This window comes from Antechinus flavipes, chromosome 2, assembly GCF_016432865.1.
Source record: "Antechinus flavipes isolate AdamAnt ecotype Samford, QLD, Australia chromosome 2, AdamAnt_v2, whole genome shotgun sequence".
Taxonomy (NCBI): Eukaryota; Metazoa; Chordata; class Mammalia; order Dasyuromorphia; family Dasyuridae; genus Antechinus; species Antechinus flavipes.
Genome location: NC_067399.1, coordinates 121,823,136 through 121,839,052, shown reverse-complemented (window position 1 = coordinate 121,839,052; position 15,917 = coordinate 121,823,136). Strand labels below are relative to the sequence as shown.

The 15,917-nt window shown below is 33.6% G+C and overlaps 1 protein-coding gene across 2 annotated transcripts in view; it reads right to left on the bottom strand.

Moving 5' to 3' along the window:
• Positions 1–15,917, bottom strand: part of SLC23A2 (solute carrier family 23 member 2) — a 108,546-nt gene that overhangs the window by 29,664 nt on the left and 62,965 nt on the right. For both annotated transcript variants that reach the window (XM_051975458.1, XM_051975457.1), the window contains 6 exons: positions 9,664–9,762; positions 7,180–7,296; positions 5,273–5,430; positions 2,708–2,796; positions 1,531–1,601; positions 295–476 (listed from right to left, as the gene is read on the bottom strand). In XM_051975458.1, coding sequence (XP_051831418.1) covers positions 295–476; positions 1,531–1,601; positions 2,708–2,796; positions 5,273–5,430; positions 7,180–7,296; positions 9,664–9,762 — 716 coding nt within the window. The remainder of the gene's footprint in view (positions 1–294; positions 477–1,530; positions 1,602–2,707; positions 2,797–5,272; positions 5,431–7,179; positions 7,297–9,663; positions 9,763–15,917) is intronic.

Here is a 15,917-nt window from a genome sequence, read left to right as displayed (position 1 = left end):
TAGGAAACCAAAGATCCTAAAATCCTTTTCTCAAGGTCAAACAGGTAGATAAGTAGGAAACTAGATTCCTGACTCTAAATTTAGTGTCTTGGCTACTATTTAACTGTTCTGGATATATGTTTTGTTGGGATCAAGCAACTTCCTACTTATCATATAGAACTGCAAAAAAATTGTTTTCTACAACCAGAAAAAATTTTACTTTCCATATTCACTATTACTTTATTTAGAAGATGAAGTTGTATCAGCATAACAATATTCACATCAAAAAAAAAAAAAGAAGTTACATGAACTCACAGCATAGCTATGCCCCAGTGTTTCCCTGCTCTTTCTCCTGCCGCCTGGAAACCAGAGAGACCAATCAGGGCCACTGTTGGTGTAATAGTCAAAGGTCCGATATATTTTAGCAGAGCACCTGGCAGGCCAAGGAAGCCAATTACAACTTCTATCAATGAAGACATGATAATGGCACCTTGGATCTGAACAAAGAAATGAGAAAAGACATTATCCAACTAGTCCTATTTCCTCTCCCTTTTAAAATACTGTTTTCAATCATTACAAACAAATCCTGAAAATTATTCCCTGATTAAAGAAGAGCACAGAAACATAATTAAACAACATCAATGATCATTTCATAACTGTAGTTTCCCAGGCATATGCCACATGCTCTGGAAGGTATCTAAAGTGCTTTTCTCACCACCAGCCTATGAAATAGGCAGTCTACATTTTATAATCTCCATTTTTGCACATGCAGAATTTGAAACTCATATAGATGAAATGACTTTCCTATGGACACAAAACTATTAAACCATAGGGCCAGGATTTGAACCCAGGTCTTCTGACTAAAAAATCCTGCACTCTATATTCATTATATGAGGCTAGAAACGCTACAATTCTAGAAGTTTCCCAAGTATTTGGGGACACATCTGAGTGTATTAGAGCACAGCAGGGCATATGTTCGGGGCAAATTTAGAGGAGATAACCAGAAATATAAAGGAAGAGGCTTCTGACACAAAAGAGTTTCTATGTAGACTGTACAAGTTGCTTTTTTCAGTGTAGTCATCTGTTTTTCACATGACAATGTACAAACACCAATGACCTTACTAGTGGAGGAGTCTAACTATGTATAAGCATTCAGATAAGCTGATTATGAAATCTATTTGGAAATTTGACCAAAAGGCAGAAGAGTTTGATTTGCAAAATATAGATCTTCATTCTACAGTAAAACCTTTTGGAATAAAACAAGACAACTATTTCATTACTTGATTAAAATGATATTGATAAAAACTGGCAGTAAAGTTCAATTCACAAAGCATGATTTCACAGTTTTAAATATATTTTGATATAAATTTTCATGTGATATTTAAATTAGACATAACATTCAAAAGAACTGTAGCAACTGAAATTACTAATAAATCTATCAAAAATAACTGCCTGATGTTTATAGAGTACTGTTATCAAATTTGTTGCAAGATAATATAAGTTAAAATTGACAATGAGAATGATAAAAAGAAAATAATGCTTATTTTTTACCTCTCGTATTCTTGGATACCAGATATGCTCAGTATGCAATAATTCTGTTGTTTCATTGGTAACTGAAAGATCTTGAAAACAAAGAAAAATATTTTTTCTCTTAATATATAGAAAAATGCTGTTTTAATGTGATTCAATAATTTTTAGTATTTTTAAAGTCCTCTCTTCTTTACACATAAATCTAAATCCACTGTTATTGATAGCACAACACAACAGTATACTTGGCCATAAAGCAAGTTGAATTCATAGTATTAATATCAGGTTAGTTAACTTATAGGCAAAAATTGTAATTTTCAATAAAACTAATGGAATTATGGTAATTCACTGTTTTACATAAAAATTAACTAGTAGAAGTAACAAATTAAAGTATACTATAGTAAGCCATTACCTTACTTAAGAAATTGGGAAAACTAAATCAAATGAATGATCTCATCACAATTTCAAAATATCAAGTAGAGAAAAGCATTTTTAGGTACTTGAAGATAAATTAGGATAAAGAAGTCTCTGGCTTTGATATTTTTAAAATTTCCCTATCTTCTCCTTAACCTGATCAAAATATTTAAAGTTATTGCAGTTACAAAAACAATAAATGTCATTTGTAGGAAACTCACATCTACATATTTCAGAAGATTTCTGATGCATCAAATTAACAAGAGCACAACATATTCATAATTCCTTTGAAAGAAAACATTAGCAAAAAAAGTCTCAAATGCTTCTCTTGCATGCATACAGAGTGTACACTGTTCTAACTCTACCATTTCCTAAATCTGTTTGTACAGAAATCCTGAGTAATGTATAAATTGTACTCTTAATAAGACAATAAATGTGGAAATAAGAAAGACAAAAGAAAAGTGGCGATAAAATTAATAAAGCATTTTATTTGAATTTAAAGAGGTATTCACAGTAAATATTTCATATGTAATGATTCTATATAATTTTAAAGTTTAAATGCATATATATTTTTCCCCTTTCAAAACAGAGATCTCATTCTGTGTGTTATAGTCAATGTAGTATTTATTCATTTCATGAATAAATACATTTTTACCACCTAAGAATTGATAAGCTAGAAGAGAAAGGAAAAAATATTCTAAGAATAAAAGGAATGCAAGTCTATATTGCAATTTCTTATATTGTGTACAGGGTATAAATTATATATTTTGAAATAACAGTATGTTACCTGTAGTATTACATTTCCATTTATCTAGAGACAAAATAGCTCTAGCAGGGGCCAAAAATGCAAAAGCACTAGCTTGAAATAGAGGTAACCTGAAAGAAATGAGAACAAAGCCATAATCATAATACTAAAAAAATTATATAAATAATGACATGATTCAAAATTAATTTTCTAAAAATCCAAACTAAGTAAATATTATTTTGGACAGAACACATGAAACTAGAAGCACTCACACAGCTAAAAATACCCAATATACAAAGTTGTCATACTTGAATGAATGGTTATTTATAGGGGCCAATCCAATCACATTGTACTATCACCTTTCTGATAGTGCAGGTATATATTTGACCCAACATCACATCCTGATCACCTTCTTTCTTTTTCCTTCAGCAAAATTGTGTTATATACACTGCTTATTTCATTTTTTATAAGACTGAGAGCTAGAAAGGATCACAGAAATTCTCTCTTAGGATACAGAATTTAAGAGCTGGAAGAGTTCTCAGCAACCATCCAGCTGAATTCATATCCAAAAAAGAATCCTCACTATAATAAGACAAAGTAAGTGGTCATGAGAGGGAATCCACTATCTAAGGTAATCTATTTCACGTTTGGACAACAAATTCTTAGAAAGCCAATGTTTTAAGTTCCCTTGTAACGCTAAAATCTATTATTCTATACATATAAAACTAAAAAATATTACACATAATATTTGAAAAGAAAGTTTGCAAAATAGCACAGATGAGAATTAGAAGAACTGAATTCATTAATCCAGTATGATAAATCCAAGACCATAAAGTACTTAGAAAATAATTTCTATTTAATATAGCAAGTTTGGCAGAAATTAGATTTAGATATATTTTACATTATATGCCACAATAAATTAAAAACAGATACTATCTGAATGATCATACCCTTAAAAAATAGAAGAGAACCAGATCAGATAACTAAATCTTGGTTAGAGGTTATTGAAAATAAAGGTGTAAATGTTTTTCCTGTCCAAGTTCACAGACACAATAAAACTAATCTAGAAACCAATGGATCTCTACTAGGCAAATCAGATCATTTTAAAAATAAGAAAACTGATCCATAGAGAGGTTGGGTGGCTTGAATTCAGTCACAACAAATATTTATTATTAAAGAAGCAGGATATGAACCCAATTACTCTGACTTCCAAACCAATGTTCTTTCCACTAATGAATGAAAAGTGAATCATATGAAGTTTCTCATTATTAAAATTCACACAGTATATTTCTGCTGAGATATAATTAATGACCATATTTTACAAAATTATAATTTTGAATAATTGGAATTCAAATACTAATGAATCCTATAAAGTAGGATTCATTCACACTAAAAGAGATGCGTCTGTAAAACAAGGACAAAAAACAAATGGAGATATCAAGATGCTTTAGAAAAATTTGAGGGGAAAAGGATTGCTTAGCTTCCAAAAAACTTCATGGCTAAAGTAGCACCTGATCTGAGCTCCAAAGGAAAAAGTGGACTCCAAAAGATGCTTTTAAGTAAAAAGGACACTTGATTCTTGGTGGATGTCCTAGAATAAGGGGTACAGGGTGAGATCAGGGTATAGCTAATAAATCAAGATAAATAAAGCATGTAAAGGTATAAGCTTAGAAATACAGGATAGGGTTAGAATGGGCAAGAATGTCAAGCATAAAGATTTGTCAGGAATTTTCTCCATCTCAAAAACATGGTATCTCTCTTAACCACTAATCTAACCCATTTCATATACATACATACATATATATGTGTGTATATATATATATATATATATATATATATATATATATATATATATATATATATATATATATATATATATTCCCTTTATACAGTTATTGAGTAGCAAGAAAAGAATACACAGGTCTGACAGAGTTTGAGCTTTTCCTTCCTCATTTTTTAGGCCTTTGTCATCAATGGAACTCTGTTAAATGCTACACCAGACTGAGGCTTCAATCAGTGTCTAGTTGGATCCCTCAAGTCCCTGCTTGAAAAGCTGAAGTATAGTCTCTATAATGAAAACATCTAAAGAATTTCTACAACCCTGCAATTCTATCATAAAAATTCAAGGAATTAGAACACACATGTGTGCATACATACACAAACACATTTCTGATCCTATCTACATGTCCCTCAGTCTCTGGATAGAAATATGAAATGATTCTACCAAAGTTTTTAAGCTCAGTTGTTTCTTACAAAGTTAGTGGTAGAGCTGGCCGTATTTCCATACTGCCTTAAGCCAGCAGAGGCTCTTTCTGAGAGCACAGGTCACAGAAATGGGATAATGTTCTGGGGTCATATAACTATATCTTTATACCCTCTTTTCCGAGTGTCTAAGCCAACCAACCATGCTACCTTGCCACCTGCTTAGGCACTTAGGCTAATTTCTGATCAATATCTGGCAGCTTGATGTTTCATGACAGGCCCCTTGTATTTGATTATAAGCAGAGCTACAGTACATATTTCATAAAACTATACATACAAACATTATCATAAACATATTCCAATGACTAATTTTTAATTAGAGCAGCTTAACATTCCAATTTTTACCTGCATCCAAAAGTTGTCTGTAATAAAGTTGTGATTCCCACACAGAAGAATATGGTCCCAATAAGCTGACTTGTAGCCCACTGGTCATATCCAACACACATAGCATCAGCTAGCAAAAAGGGCACTGCTATAGTACCACTAAAACAGGTCAAATAGTGCTATAGACAACAGAAATACAAAGATTGTTTTAAAATAAATACAAGGTCACATGTACGTACACACACACACACACACACACACACACACACACACACTTCACAGATTGTTTAAATTAGGTTATAAGGTACATTTAATTATATTCTTATAAAACAAATGACATTTCAATAACCATCCAGGAGTTTCGCCCTCTAACATTTCCCAAAATAGGAAGTGGAAGAAAAGGGAAAGGAAAATTTGAAAACTATGTTCCTATTATAAGATTCACAAAGTTAACATTAATTATTTATGGAAAAATAAGCAAATTATTCTTTGTGCCTCAGTAACCCTTTCTGGTTTGGTATGTTTGGAGGAATTAAAGTGCATACACACAGGATTGGAAAAAAGAATTTGTGTTGTGGGTGAGAAGAGACACTGTCGTGTGACCCACCTATGTAATCTAAGGACCTCAGGGCCAAGTCATTCACCTCAATGAAATACCTCTAAGGCTTCTAAGATCTTTCCACTTGCCCTGCAGCTGTACTTTTCTTTTGTATCAGGACTTGTTTCCATTCATGACCTCTTTTTGCCTGAGAAATTTTTACATGACCCCAAACACTTAGTGATAATAAATCATAATGAAATTAACTTCAAAACAATTCTTTGGTACACATGTAATTTTACTATTAAAGAAAAAAGCAAATTTGCATGCTAATGAGATAGTTTATTTTTACATAAAGAATTAAATCTTGGTGCAATGTTTGTTTCCTTTTACTCTTGCTAAATTTTTGTGACCCACCCCCACATTCAATTATGTAACCCCTAAAGGGTCATGACCCATATTTTAAGAAACTTTGTTTTATATCTCATCTTCTCCAATTAGAGTATAGGTATAAACTCTATACCTATAAGAAGGAGGCGTAAACACTTAAATTGTTTTTCTTTTAATGAATTCATTCTTGAGAGAACCTGATTGGAAGGAAACTTTTCAAGTACTACTTTTTTTTTACTAAAATAAATGCTTTTTTTTTTTTTTTAATAACCCACACATAGTAGAATGTTATGTTCTCTAAATTCTTCCATCAATTGCAAAATTGAAAAATATGGTCCAATGTTGAATATCACTTCCAAAAACCTACTTATTCCCACTAATAAGTTCATCAAAGATTCACTGGTTTTATAAATAAATGACACAAATACTTTGCGTAGATGGGAAAATAGGAACTTAAGTCAGTAGTTCTTGGTTATTTTTTTCCTAATAATTGCTTGAGGTATAAGATTTTCCCCACACCTTCAAGATTTTAAAATGTCTTTCACAAGAATGTATATCACCAACACATACACTTGGTCCCCCACCAATTATTGGTCTCTTTGAAGCCTATTCTACTTCCTTTCTAAATATATTCAGGACAGTGATATCTGAGGGGAGGCTGGAAAGTCATTTTTCTTTTCTTCCTTTATTTTCTTTTCTATACTCTTCTTTTCTATCTTTCTTTTCTTTCCCTTTTTATTACTTGCCATGCCTTGTATCCCTATACCTTCTTTATATTCTCTTCCTTTCTTCTTCCAGCTTTTTCTACCTTCCCATCACAAATGTAAAAAATCCACAATTTTATAAAAAATTTTGGCATGTCTAATTAAATTATTTAAGCAAAAATTTAGAATACATTAATAAATTAAATAAATCAAAGTAGCATTTTATTACACTAGAAAAGTAAAAATTTAAGAAGTTAATAATTGTTCTAATGTCTAACCATATTTAAGAATCTTACCTGTAGCCCTAAGAATATACAGAGATACCAGGGAGGTACATCTTCTATTGTATAAATCATATCTGTTCTCTGGGGATCTAAACTTCCAGTGCTGTCCAATGTCTCTGCAAGAGAACTCTGTAGAATAAAAGAAGTGACTAATTAGCATTTTGGGTTAAAGTGGCAAAAGTTTCAAAGTTCCCCATTTAATTACTCCCAAAAATGTAGCAATAAAATAAAAACAAAACTGATGATTTTAAATGTTACTATCAAATATAATGAAGAAGTAGTAGAATCAATCCACAATTACCCATGGATAGATAATACATAAGAATCAACCTTTATCTTACCATCTGGTTGGTTCAGGACTACAATGTATTTATTATATCTGGAACTTTCTCTGGGAATTAGATAAACAATTTTAACCTACTTACAAGTGCCAAACCAATTCTCTTAGTTTGGGGTCAATGGTATAACAATTTGCAATGACAACAAAGAAGTTGAACCGTGTAGTGGCCACAGGGAAAATAGCAAATGCAATGAACAGTTTAAAATGGTGGAAAGAGCATAAGACTAAAAAGACAATTTAGAGAAATATTATTGTGGATAACAAAGCCACAAGTCAGTATAGTACATTGCAAAAAGCACTCGGGTTCAAATCCTGGCTCAGAAACTATCTGACTTTCCTCATTCATAAAATGATGAAATAATTATTTTTATTATTTACATTTTGAGGTTACTGGGGGGGGGGGGAGCACTTTGTAAGAATACTGAATACATGCACAATCAGAAAAGGAAAAGGATGATAGAAAATGGGACTGCCTAAATGATGATTATTCTCAAAGTCATAAAATATTTAAAAGTCCAGAGAAAGAGCACCCACATGCTTGGAATATCATCTATGAAAGATTTGGGCATGGAAGTGCATGCCTATAATCCCTGCTAACCAGGGAGATGCAGACTGGTGGATAGTTCCAGCTTTTATTATACTTATACTAAGTTTGACATCAATACAATGAGCCCAGATAAACAAGGGGGAAGAGGTATCAGGTTACCTATGTAGGACCAAATTGGCTCAGAAAAGAAACAAAACAAGTCAAAACTGCTTTGGGATTGGACCAATGATTAGCCACTGCCTGAGCAAAATAGAGAACCATTTTGAAAAAAATAAAAATAAAAACAAAAAGGAAAAACATGGACATGAACCACATTGGACAATAAGGAATAAATCATTTTCCAAATTGCCTGAGTGGATGGAGTATCCACAAAGATAAGACTATGGTTTCATCAATGTATCAAGTAGAACTACCCTGACATTCAGACATAGGATGTTGTAAAATAAAACAAATAAGACAACAAAAGGAGAAGAGAATACAAATTTAGCTGTGACACATTTTTATTTGCATAGCTTTTCAAAGTTTGCAGAGTATCTACTTCCCAGCCCAATCATGGAATTCATACAATTATTATGATTTTCATTTTACATATGATGATGCTCTCAGAGATAGTAAGTGGAATATGAGGATTCAAACTCCAAAACGGCATCCTCAATTACTCTGCCGTGTGCTTCTAAACTCAATGTATATATAAATATGTCTATTTATCCACATACAAATGAACAAGCAAGGAGTCTCTAAAGAGTAGCAAAAATAATTTTAGATGTATATTCAATATATGTTTGTATAAGATAATGTTAATGAACTGTTTTTGTTTAAAAAAAAAAAAAAAGTTTAATTTCAGGGGCAGGTAGGTGGTAAAATGGATAGAGCACCAGCCCTGAAGTTAGCAGGACCTGAATTCAAATCTGGTCTCGACACTTAACACTTCCTAGCTGTGTGACCCTGGGCAAGTCACTTAACCCCATAGCCTCAGCAAAAACAAACAAACAAAAAGTTTAATTTTATACTATGAATTTTATTGTAAACCCTGAGTAAAAATGAAAATCCTTAGCAAAAATTTAAATATAAGCAAGGGCAGCATCAGTACCCTTTTGAACTATTTCCTTACTAATAGCTTTAAGGGTTGCAAAATGATTTCCATGCATTAATTTATTTGCTTAACACTAACCATGTGAAGTAATATAGGCATCACTATAATAGGCATCTATTTTACATTTGAGGAAAATGAGATGTTAATTTAAATGACCTGCCCTATGTTTACACATCAATGAGGATTTAAACTCAGGTCTTTCTGACTCAAGTCTTCTGCTCCTTTTCAAAAGAAGAATTTGGATATACATGATATTCTTCTACAAGGAGATCAGCTAGCAAAAGTTAAACACAGTTAAGAGCCACCATCTCCAGAGAAAAATGACTTGGCATTTTTTATTCTATTTCTGGTCAGATTTGAAATACATAAAAACGTAAAATGTATGTATATGTTTATTCAGAGAGGTGAAAAGGAAGAGACAAAGAAAAAGGATGAAAAAATAATTATCACTCAAATTCAAGACATCTGCTTTGCTATAGAGGAAGAAAGGTTTGATGTACAAGAGAAAAACAATACCTTTTCAGCTATGCCATTTTCTGTAGTATAGATTGCCATTAGCTCAGTATCCTCATTGTCCTGTTCACCACTTGTTGTGGCACCTCCATTTATCACCACCTAAAGAGAAATATTGCATTAAATTGTTATTTCAACTTACTATGCTTTCTGTAAGTAAATCAATGTAAAGCTTTTAAGCAAATCCTATTAAAACCAAAAGGCTAGGGCAGGTTTTAAAGTTTGTCAAAGATCTTAAAATAACAGCTAATTTAGTCTAAAAATGCATTGTGAAAAAGTAACCAAACCACCACTGTAATTTCTTACTCCAAACATACATTTTTAAAAATATATTTAACAGTAAAATAAATATTCTATCATTTTAGCCAAAAGTAAAATTTTAAATCCTCTCATGGGTTCTTACAAAAGCACATTTGGCTCTTAACAACTGTTCACCCACAAAACAAAACATTCACAGAATATGTGTTCCCTGCTAAGCATCTCAGTTCTGTATCAACATTCATTAGCCAAAAGAACATTACTGCTTACTACACTAAATTTGCTAATTAACTTGACGCCAGTTTTATTATTGAGATTCTATTCCAAGTCATACTATGAACAGTACGTGACCTATTAAAAAGGTAAGAGGCATGAGCAGTACTCTTCTAAAACTAAAATAAAAATAAAACCCACTAACCGACCCACAGGGCTAAAACAGATTCAATTTTAAATCCCATTATTGGCTTAAGCTAGTCTTCATTTTTTTGTGATTAACCTTATGATGCTGCACAAAATGTAAAATATGAATTTTATAAATTTAGTGCCAATTAGGAATTGTTGGAACTGACCAGCAATTCAGACTGCTCCTTCACTTGTCATACACCCAAGGAAATGGACAAATACTACTAAAATAAGCAATCCCCAACTTAGGAAGTGAGTGAATTATACATGCCAGCAGCTAGAGTTTCTTCTCCCATTTCCCCAGATTCATCTTTTATAGGGACTTGCAATGGGGGAAAGAAGGAATTATTTTAAAAAGATGTAAAGATCAAGGTTAGGCAAAAGAGGATAAGGCACTTGCTTTGACAAATAGGACTAGCAGAGGAGAAAGCATGTTAAGAATTATGAAGGCAGAGGCACTTCTTAAAAGAAGAGAACCCTTGTGGTAGAGTGGTCCTCAGGGTAGGGGAGAGGAGCTCAAGTGGGCTCCCAGTGGGCCTCTTTCATTTTCATCTACCTATCCTATAATAGAAAGGAAGTGGGGTGAGCAATGAAGTATGTTAACCTTATAAAAATCCATCAACTTTAATAATATTTTTCAAATAGTTAAAAAAAAAACTTCTTAAAACATTATAATTTAATTTAAAAGTCAATTCACTGGGGAAAAGTTTTAAAATCTATAAGGTTTTGGAGGAAGTGCCATTAAAACTGCTGGGCAATACTAATTTAAAAGGTTAATTTAAAAATATTATTTCAACATTAACAAATTTTCTTAGAAAGTTAGTCTTTTGGGATGGAAAATGCCAACAGAATCCAGAGAAAGTACCATGGACTCTGAATGTGGATCAAAGCATAGTATTTTCATCCTTTTTTTTTCTTTTTCTTTTTCCTGACTATTTTCCTTTTGGCCAAACTTTTCTCATACAACATGACAAATATGAAAATATGTTTTAAAAAATTGTACATGTGTGACCTATATCATCAGATTACTTGCTATCTTGGGGAGGGGGGAATTAAGGGAGGGAAGGAGAAAAAATGTGCAACACAAAATCTTACAAAAACGAATGCTGAAAATTATCTTTAAAATGTATTTAGGAAGATAAAATACTATTGAGGGTGGGAAATTTTGTCTAAATATTAAAGTCTGTGGCCTTTATATTATTTATGGTATTACTTTAGATAATAAAAAAACTTCCATTGCCATTTTACTTCTTCAATGAGAATTTGTTCTTATGTAGCATTACCAAAGTATTACAATTTGGGAGGGTAAAGATGGTCAAGTGGGATAAGATGTACTTTCATCTCATCTTCCATTTCATTTTTCCTTCACTAAAGTACTCAAGGATTCAAACAGCTTGCTACTATGCCTAATTTTACTACCAATCAATATTTATTAGATACTCAATAAGGTGTATGATTTTTTGGACAATAGATATCATATATTAAGTTGGTTTTATTTGTGGGGGGTTTTCCCCATGAGAATACAATAATATCACTGGGTTTCATTAAGATGACCTATTAAAATAAGATTTATGGTTTTAAAACTTTAAATCCCTGGAGCACCCAGTAATCTATGTAAGTAATTTTATAAGAAAAGAAACTGCTGATAAATAGTAACTGAACACAGTTTATAAAAATATCAAGTAAATCAATTAAGTTTTCAGTATTCCAAGGCTGCCAATTAGCAGTTAAAGAAGTACCACTTTAGGGGTTCCTATAATAATTAAATCACAACTCTAGATCCTCCTCTCTTCTCACCATCCCATCTCTAAAGGCACTTTTTTTTTTTTTTTTTTTTTTTTTGCTGAGGCAACTGGGGTTAAGTGATTTGCTCAGGATCACCCAAACTAAAAATGCTCTCTTAAGTAACAACTAATAGATGAGTATTATAATAATAAGAACTAGGATTTATATAGTATTTTAGGGTAAACAAAGTTCTTTATAAACAGGATTTTACTTGATCCTCACAAAAACCCTGGGAAGTCTGTTCTGTTATATATATTTTAAACAAATACACATAATTTAATGTATATTTTACAAAGGATAATGAAGCAATGAGTTAAAATGATTGGTTCAAGGTCACAGCATTGGAGGACACATTGGAGTCAGGGCTTCCTGACCCCAAATTCCACCTGGCCCCTTCTCCTCCCGAGCCTTTACCAAGCACTACTATGTAATTGATAAAACATAAAACTTGAAATAAACAACTATCTCCATGATTACAGACCACTCAATGAAAGTGAAATAACAGGCTTCTAATCTCATTTTCCTCTGCTATAAAATGGGAATTCTATCTTTCCCTGTGTTCCTGACAGGGCCCTAAGGAGTAAGATGTCTTGCAAACTCTGAAAGGCTACAAAAAATGTGGCTTTTGTTCTATTTTCCTCAATAAACAAAAACTTCTTATTGTTTCTGTGAACTCAATTTTATTGAGGCTGGGCTATGCTTGGTCAGAATCCCCTGGGAAGGCCCAAGTACAGTGAGAGACCTCAGCCTTTGGGAGCTAAGGCCTTTGCAGACCTCAGCTCTTCTGGCAAACACCCCCCCCCCCCCCAGTGATTAAATGCTAGATAAGAGCACGTTATGGAATATTATTGTTCTGTAAGAAATGACCAGCAGGATGAATACAGAGAGGCTTGGAGAGACTTACATGAACTGATGCTAAGTGAAATGAGCAGAACCAGGAGATCATTATATACCTCAACAACAATACTGTATAAGGATGTATTCTGATGGAAGTGTGTTGGAATCTTTACAAACTGCTAACTCATTAGAGTTGATAGATTATTGATCTGATCTTACAAGAAGATGTTTTGGTCCAGAACCTGAAACAAGGTACTAAGTAGAACTAATTGATACAATGCTTGTGTTCACACCTTTACTCATTGGAGTTCACACGTTTGGGAAATTTCAGGGTTTAGTATGAGATATACGAATTCACACCTCCCTTGAAGCTCTTAGGGCCAGAGAGCATTATGGGAGAAAACCCATAATCCCTCTCTCTCATATCCTACAATTCCTCTCTCTAGTATAAAAGAAACAGACAGAGGCTCTTGGACAGAATTCAGCCAAATTACATGAAGAGAAGAGTGTCAAGTCAGAAGAAGCCAGGAATTGGAGCTGAACTGAAGATTGAGAATGCTCTCTCAGAGGCACAACCAGATTCATCTTCATCTCACACCACTGTGGTGGCTGGACTCCTACACTTCCCCCACTGAGACCAAGCTGGTCTGAAAGACTCGCCAGAAAGCTAGCCGAGCCCCAAGTGAAGGAGACAAGAGATCCATTCAATCTTTGTGCTGACTGGAGGCTGAAGAAAGCAGAGGCAGAGGCTGAAGGACAAAACCTTTGGATTTGGAGACATTCGGAGGGAGCTCTTGGAAACCAAACAGAGAGAGATAGGTCTCTAAGCTAACGGGGCTATATTAGAGACAATAAAAGATCTGAACTTTTATCACCTGGCTGCGATTTGGGTGATTACTTACTCTTAACTGAAACTAAAGCTGCCTCCAAGAAAAACCTTCCCCGAGCAACCTACCCTCTCCCCCAGAGAGAACTATTCTATTATTCTAAAAGAAGAAAATCACCACAGAAGTGGATCTCTTCGATAAAGAGAGCTAATTCAGTTTCAATTCAGTTTCAATTGATCAAGGATGGACAGAAGCAGCTACACCCAAAGAAAGAACACTGGGAAATGAATATAAACTGCTTGCATTTTTGTTTTTCTTCCTGGGTTATTTATACTTTCTGAATCCAATTCTCCCTGTACAACAAGAGAACTGTCCGGTTCTGCACACGTATATTGTATCTAAGATATACTGTAACCTATTCAACATATATAGGACTGCTTGCCATCTGGGGGAGGGGGTGGAGAGAGGGAGGGGAAAAATCGGAACAGAAGTGAGTGCAAGGGATAATGCTGTAAAAAATTACCCTGGCATGGGTTCTATCAATAAAAAGTTATTAAAAAAAAAAAAAAAAGAATTAAGGAGCAGCTTCAAGATACTGCCTTGTATTTCAAACTTTCGTTTCTAATTCCTTCTTTTATTATGCAGTCTATAAAAAATTGTGACACAGAGATGGCCTCAGAGTGAGGAAGATCTGGGATCCTCACTAGTTGTATGACCATGAACAAACCTTTCAGTTTCCCAGAGTACTCTTTTTAAAATTTTTTTTTTTTTTAAAATAATAACTTTGTATTGACAGAATCCATGCCAGGATAATTTTTACACAGCATTATCCCTTGCAATCACTTATGTTTCGTTTTTTCCCCTCCCTCCTTCCCCCCCCCCCAAGATGGCAAGCAGTCCTATATATGTTAAATATGTAGCAGTATATCCTAGATACAATACATATTTGCAGAACCGAACAGTTCTCCCACTGCACAGGGAGAGTTGAATTCAGAAGGTAAAAATAACTCGGGAAGAAAATCAAAAATCAAATAGTTCACATTCATTTCCCAGTATTCCTTCTTTGGGTGTAGCTGTTTCTGTCCATCATTTATCCATTGAAACTCAGTTAAGTCTCTTTGTCAGAGAAATCCACTTCCATCAGAATACATCCTCATACAATATCGTTGTCGAAGTGTATAATGATCTCCTGGTTCTGCTCATCTCACTTAGCATCAGTCCATGTAGGTCTCTCCAAGCCTCTCTGTATTCATCCTGCTGGTCATTCCTTACAGAGCAATAATATTCCATAACATTCATATACCACAATTTACCCAGCCATTCTCCAATTGATGGGCATCCATTCATTTTCCAGTTTCTAGCCACTACAAACAGGGCTGCTACAAACATTTTGGCACATACCGGTCCCTTTCCCTTTTTTAGTATCTCTTTGGGGTATAAGCCCAATAGAAACACTGCTGGATCAAAGGGTATGCACAGTTTGATAACTTTTTGGGCATAATTCCAAATTGCTCTCCAGAATGGCTGGATTCGTTCACAATTCCACCAACAATGCATCAGTGTCCCCGTTTTCCCGCATCCCCTCCAACATTCATCATTATTTTTTCCTGTCATCTTAGCCAATCTGACAGGTGTGTAGTGATATCTCAGAGTTGTCTTAATTTGCATTTCTCTGATCAATAGTGATTTGGAACACTCTTTCATGTGAGTGGTAATAGTTTCAATTTCTTCATCTGAAAATTGTCTGTTCATATCCTTTGACCATTTATCAATTGGAGAATGGCTTGATTTTTTATAAATTTGAGTCAGTTCTCTATATATTTTGGAAATGAGGCCTTTATCAGAACCTTTAATTGTAAAGATGTTTTCCCAGTTTGTTGCTTCCCTACTAATCTTGTTTGCATTCGTTCTGTTTGTACAAAGGCTTTTTAATTTGATATAATCAAAATTTTCTATTTTGTGATTGGTAATGGTCTCTAGTTCATCTTTGGTCACAAATTTCTTTCTCCTCCACAAGTCTGAGAGATAAACTATCCTATGTTCCTCTAATTTATTTATAATCTCGTTCTTTATGCCTAGGTCATGGACCCATTTTGATCTTATCTTGGTATGTGGTGTTAAGTGTGGGTCCTTGCCTAATTTCTGCCA